The sequence below is a fragment of the Glossina fuscipes genome, unplaced genomic scaffold (assembly GCF_014805625.2).
Source record: "Glossina fuscipes isolate IAEA_lab_2018 unplaced genomic scaffold, Yale_Gfus_2 0, whole genome shotgun sequence".
Lineage (NCBI taxonomy): Eukaryota > Metazoa > Arthropoda > Insecta > Diptera > Glossinidae > Glossina > Glossina fuscipes.
Window position 1 is genome coordinate 16,725,649 of NW_023998414.1, and position 6,955 is coordinate 16,732,603.

General features: G+C 36.0%; 1 protein-coding gene across 1 annotated transcript in view; it reads right to left on the reverse strand.

Moving 5' to 3' along the window:
* Positions 1-516: 516 nt before the first annotated feature.
* LOC119640014 (tetraspanin-9) overlaps positions 517-6,955 on the reverse strand; it is a 10,589-nt gene continuing 4,150 nt past the window's right edge. The window contains exons 2-6 of the mRNA XM_038037795.1: positions 2,106-2,190; positions 1,650-1,841; positions 1,389-1,583; positions 1,154-1,314; positions 517-1,071 (exon numbers count right to left, since the gene is read on the reverse strand). Coding sequence (XP_037893723.1) covers positions 831-1,071; positions 1,154-1,314; positions 1,389-1,583; positions 1,650-1,841; positions 2,106-2,168 — 852 coding nt within the window. The 5' untranslated portion in view covers positions 2,169-2,190 and the 3' untranslated portion in view covers positions 517-830. The remainder of the gene's footprint in view (positions 1,072-1,153; positions 1,315-1,388; positions 1,584-1,649; positions 1,842-2,105; positions 2,191-6,955) is intronic.

The window sequence follows — 6,955 nt, forward strand, 5'->3', positions numbered from 1 at the left end:
AGGCATGATTCGCTATGCGTTTTGTACCATACATTTGATGCTGGAGGGGGGCTGCTCATCTTCTAATGAACCCCCGACGGACGTGCACGGACAGATCGGACTGGCGGGTTGCCTGCTGGAGATAAATGTCTAGGGCGGACTTGTATTTCGTAAGGAAGCAAAAACGCTTCCTTACAACAGATAATATAATGACTGAAGCATGGTATTTCTGTTTACTTTCCAAAAATGGACACATTTTGAGTGAATTGAACGTTGCTGCATAAATCTTTTATTTGCCGAAGTAGTTTATCGCAGACAATGCTGTCAATTAGACGTCAGTTCTCCTTAGACCGAAGCTGTAGAGAAAAGACGTAACTCTTTCATAATTTTTCCGCTAAATGACGACTGTGAACATTGCTGAGGAGGAGTATCGGATTCATGTACTTACATATATATATATATATATATATATAAATAGATTAGAGAATTGGTTTAATGAACGAAACTTTAGGATCCGTTTAGTTTAGTATTCTTTTGTTTGATTTGATTTTCTTGTTTTGTTTTTTATTTTGTTTTTGGAAGTACATTAAATATACATTTTCGGGCAGTAGAGTTAAAGTATACTGATTAATTAGATGTGTGATCGGTAAATACATATGTGATCACAATTCATTATTGTACTCGTTCGTTTCTTAGCTTAGATATGTCCGCATCTGCATGTATCTGCGCATGTATTTAAATTTTAACACTATATTACTTGGTAATACTTTATATAATCATTATAATAAATATAAATGGCCTATAATTAATTTTTGGCACATATAACATTTTCAATAACCGTCATTTTTCGTTCAATCCTCCCAACTGCTGGGTCTCGTTTGCGGGTCAATCGACGGTGAATACGATTTATACGTTTCCGGTTTTCGTTTATGTTTGACAGTGCAGAAGAGTAACATTGACGTAATAAGGCCGAAGAGCTGAGTAAACGCTATACCTAAACCCACTGCGCCGATCACATCCAATTGCCCATTAAGCCAAGTTTGCAGAGAATCAGCACAACCCTTAGGCCACCAAAGTGATGGGTTCTCAGACCTAAGCAATTAAGGAAATGAATTCAGTTTTTAAACTTAGTTTCATTGGTAAAACGTGTTATATTAGTTTGTTACATCATTACCTGCCGCAATCGATTTTTGTGATACTATCACCTGAGCCTTCAGTAAGAATTCCACGATTTTCATATAGGGACTTACAACAGGACTCTGGTACCCAACGTTTACCGCTCCATGATTGCACATCATACCAATCCTCATAGGTCGAAACTCCACAACATTCGAACTGTGTAGAGTGCAATCAGAATTCAAATATTCCGCTTGATGAGCAAACGTTTCAATAATTTCTTTACAACTTACGGATATTTGTATGTTATCCCATATGGTCGCAACAGATGGCGCTATTATCGAACCTCGATCGGAAACATTGTAATGATTTTCAATGCCGAACCGCAACTCATTTGCCAACGTACGGCCAAAGCCTCCACGAAATATGAAAGCAAGAGAACCGATCAAAAATTCGCTTACAAACAGCAAGACAATCAACATAAAGTACTATAGAAGACGAAGCCATATGTTTATAAAGTAAAAATGACATAATGCATTGCAAGGGTCACTTACTAATACCAATAAGCATTTTGATTGCACCCAAGCACCGCAGCATCCCAGAAACGAGATCACAAAACCGACCACACCAATCCCAAGAAACATGGAATCTGCACTTAAAACGGCATGATGTGGCAGCAGAGTTGCATAACCCTCATACGAAAGCCGAAGCCACACGCCAGCACCAAGGAATGCACAACTGCAAAGCTACGAAATATTCAATATTTTATACTGACATAAAAGCGGAAAAATTGATTTATTGCAGCAGTTTATCGAAAAGTGAAAGGACTTTTATCGGATCGCTTTAGGAAAAGAACAAGTCAAACTTTGCCTATTGCATCCACTACTTATATAAATATTTTTTGGTATGTATTAGTAGCTGTTGTAGGCGCAATTGCATGATATTATATGATGATTCGAACATGTTCTTATGAGGCTACGTTTTTCTGAAGTGAAATTTACTTCACTTACCCATAGCGTTATGTTAAGCCAGCAAAATGTTCGTCTTATACATGTATATCCTGCATTGCCCATTACCGGTCCGTCGTAATTTTATCTGAAACGAGTTAAAGATTAAAGATATAAAATGAACTGCACACGCGTCTTATTGTTCCTATCGCCATCTATTGTCTCTCTCTCTCTGAAGGTAATGATGTAACAATAACATGTATTGTTATCTCTGAAATATTTCTACTTGCATTACCGAAATGTCGCTATACATTCGATTTATAGCTCTGGTGGTACCATACATAACAAAAACACTTTCTATATGAGTGTATATAGCCATGAGTGACCGTCTGCCTAGGCGTCATGTGTTGCTCGCATTTTCTTGATCGCAGAGAAAGAGAGACCTAAATGCAGAGCTAAGTTGACTCGAAAATTTCCTAAAATCTGAACGTGAAGATGGAAGCATTTGTTCAACCTTATTGGGACATATGCTTGTGCATACCTTGACAAATACTCACTGAAATTTTTTGCTGATTTCAATGCGCAGTCGTTGTTTCACAATCGTTCGGACGAATCGATATAAGGGTATTTATGAAACTACACAAACAAACGACGAGTTGAACGGAGTGTCTTCATCATCATTTACACCGATGAAATTTCAATTTATGAATTGTGGACGTGGCATGACGTACGTGACGATGAACGCACGAACCCGGTTCAGAAACTATAACTGCTGAGCATAACATGGCTCACATTTGCTAGATGTTGCAGGGCGGCCATCGCATTTACATCAGAGGGACAGCAGAAACTACGAACTTATGCGAAGAGGATTCAAAGAAGAGATATTCAATCCCGATTCAAGACTGTGAGAAAGCTATAGCACACTTTCGCTCACAATAGAACAAACATATGATTACAATGGAAAAACTGCATGAATGGAAATCCGATTTACTGCCTCATTCACCAAATCTTCCAGATCTAATTTTCAGCGACTATTATGGGAAGTTAAGTCCCAAAGGGACTTAGATCGACTTCGGAAGGCGTCATGGGAACGGATATGTATTTTGAGGATCTTGAAAATTGTTGCACTGATTATATCGTTGCGAAGGGAGACTAGTTTGACGAATAAAGCAGAATTTTGCAAGAAAAATGCCTTTTGCTTATAGTCCTTTATACTACTTGCTATTTTATTATTATACCCACCACTATAAGATAGGAGGGGAAGTTTCAAAAAACCTATAACGTATATATATATACTTGATCAGCGTGAAATTCTGAGTTGATTTAGTCATGTCTGTCCGTCTGCGTGTCTGTATTGTGTATGTTGCTGGCACTCTCCTGGTCGCAAAAATAAAGATATCGACTACAAATTTAGTGAAAACATTGGAAGTTTCTGCACGCAGGTTGGCATTGAAAATGGGCCAAATCGGTCGGAGCGGAAGCGCGCAGTAAAGCGAGTACTTTTTTCTTAATAACACTTGCGATATGGGTATATAAATGAAAGAACTTGAAGAGTAGAATGCGAAAAACATAGTGGTGGGTATGCAAGATTCGACCACCGCCGAACATAACTTTCTTACTTGTTTTATATTATTTTTTAATTGGATAAGTTGCACCAAAAACAATTGAAAACACTATAGCGGGCTAAGGCTCACCATTAATTACACATACTCATATAGTAACTTGTTTGCAATGAGGCGTTTTATAGGAAGTCGCCGATCCGAAGCGTTGTCAATAGCGTTTATTCTTGGGCGAAAACACATCAGAGTAATAAATTTCATCAAAGTATCTCAAAAATTGCAAACGAAACCTTAGCTTCAGTTTATTGTTTGATGTACCAAATCTAAATACTCGGAAGTGCCGCTAACTTTTATTATGAAAGACAAATATGGCTAAGCACGCTTCCATTCAATGTAAGAAGTATGTACGCGGAAAGTGTACTTGCAAGGTAGATGATACATGCAAAAGATGTATTGGAGACGACTATTAATAAAAATTTATATATATATATGTATATATATATATAGTCCCTGGTCGACAATCTAGTTATATCAAATAGTAGCAGATGCCATCAAAAAGTACTCAATGGGCGTAAAATGGTGAATAAATCCTAACTCACGTATTTAATCGTTAAATGTGCTGGTCTTACTTAACCGATTGTGATCATTTTCGCACCGAACATGCAGGTGGCTCTAGCGACCAGCGGCTCTAGGGTAGCACTTTCTCGAAAATGTTATCCACGACGAGCTCGAAAGTTATAGACGAAAATTTGAAAAACTTCTCGATATGTTTCGGTGTTTTTTTTAGTTTTTTCTTCATTGTGAGCGTGTATGCATGTGAACAGTTCCACATTCCCAATCGCCAAGGGCTGACTTTCAGCGTATATTTATATATATATATATATATACCTTAAAGTCATTTACTTCATCATCTTCTTTCGTGAGTTCTTCAAGTTCTCGAAGAATGATTGAAAAGATAAGGATTTATAGTTTCCACTTGATTTCTTATAAAAAAAAAAAATAAAAAAAAAAATGTATTCGAAGTCGAATCGAATGAAGAAGAAGGCTTAGGAAGAATGCGTTTTCAATTTTGTAAATTTTTTTAGAAATTTTCTTTCTTGCAAATCTGCCGGTAATACAATTGGAAATATTATTACAGCTCCGGTCTGGAATCGTATAATACGCAGAAGACGTCAATTACACATCGTTCTCTGCACTTTTATAGCAGAATTTTGGGGAAAATTGCAAGCAATAGCTGCCTCCGTTATCTCATTTCTTCAAGAGGTCATAAGAAGCTTTATTACCCGGAATCGTATTCTTGAAATCAAAGTTCGATGTGGTGCACTGGACAAGCCCTATGGAGAACATGGCCACCATATTGTACTCCCTGCTGGTAAAGATTTAATGCAATCGCAAGATCAGTGTATAACCTCTTGTTACTCTTGGTGACATTTCCTTCAACCTTCAGTCTTCTAACAATTTCATTGAGATTTGTTCTCAAGCCCGATTAGGAAAGTTATATTTGCCAAGACTGTACCTCTGAATATCATATATCGGCAAATCTTCAGACATTTTTGCATGAACTAATATTTCTAATCTTTTTACTGAATCATTAAAAATGTTGTAAAAATAATTCGAAGCAAATCCATATCAATATTTGCTATTAGTCGTAAACGATCGATAATAATAAAATTAAAGTTTTTACTTTGACGATGTTTAAGTTTCTCTAAGCTTCGTTTTAAACTTTCTTTTTTAAGATTTTGAAAACTTTCATCAATAGACAGGAGTAATGGTCGCACATTCTCACGCTGATTAAGATTATATATAAAAAAAATAAAAAATAAAAATAAATAAATAAAAAAAAAAAAATTGAAAGCTTACAATCATTTCCGAAATTCATTACAATTTTAGGAATGAACGAACGACCCGCAGTCGCACTCAGCAGTAACTCAATGTTAAATTATTCTTAAGGGAATAGATTGCTGTTAAGTCGCACAATATAAAAATTTCACTTATTTATTTTTGAATAATTCTTTGTTAATAATGTTAAAAGAACTTATTCTTTTCTATACCACGCATATAGTGTAGCATAGGCATGCTATCTACGGCATACAAAATCTTTAAAGTGCTTACAGATTTAATTCATGATTACTGGAAGCTCGCTTTATATCACATGTTGCGTATGTAGATACAATACTTTTGCTAGATTCTCTCAATTTGATAATTAGCCACATTTTAAGTGCATAGTCACGTTCTTATTCATATTCATAACAATAATAATAATAACAATAATAATAATAATAATAATAATAATAATAACATGTTATTTTGTACAATACAAGGTATATGTATGTATATATATGAAATCATTTATGTACATTATGCGCGCATGTTACATACGCAAACACGTATGTGCACCGATTCATGAACATACGTCTCTTTTCATTTCATTAATTACAATGCGGTCGACTCGTGTAATATTTAGAACGCAGTAGCAATTAAAAATTCGTAGACCTAAATTTATGCTTTATGCTGCAAATTATGCTGCACTCATATACCAGCTTTCTTTCATGCAAGTACGTATTACGCACTGTGTGATTGTTTTAGTATAATATAAAGAGGCTTTTAGTAAGCCAAACCAAGCAAACGAAAAGATAAGCAGCGGTCGATTCAGACAAAACAAAAAAAAGAGAAGACACCCTAAGCTCGCGATTCGTTTACACTCATCATCATCTTTACGTAATGTGAGCAATCACCTCGGGAGATGTCACCTAATCCCTTAGCACGATAATGTTTCGGAAAAAGTGAGGAGGCGACAAGAAGATGGCCGGAGCAATTACTTTACCTACAACACAAATACGCGCTATGTCCATCACACTGATATGAAAAATCAAAGTAGTAGTAGTAGTAGTAGTAGTGCAAATATCATAGATTCCGCAACTGCGACAATCTACATTATGCAGACATATGCTTATGAAAATTTTCATTTCAAGTTGATGAAGTATTTTAATGATCATTACCACAAGCTTCGTTTTCAATAACTAGATTGTTTACACGATGTTGTACACGATGCCGTATTGTATCGGGTGAAAACTCATACCGCAAAAATTAATTTCTTCCGAGTTGCCTTGAAAAGCAACACCGCAGTAAGTTTAAGAAAACAAAACCTTTTTTTTGTTTTTTTTTTTTTCCAAAATGGGGGGAATATGCAAAGAGTGCAAGTGTTGCAATTGCATATAAAAACTTCACCGATAACACACTTACACACGCAATTGTATCTGTACTGCGCGTATGAAGCGCAAGCTCAACTGCGAACATTTTAAGCGCAACAACTTGAATACACGCTATTGAAGCTGGAGTTACCGCGGCTGCTGG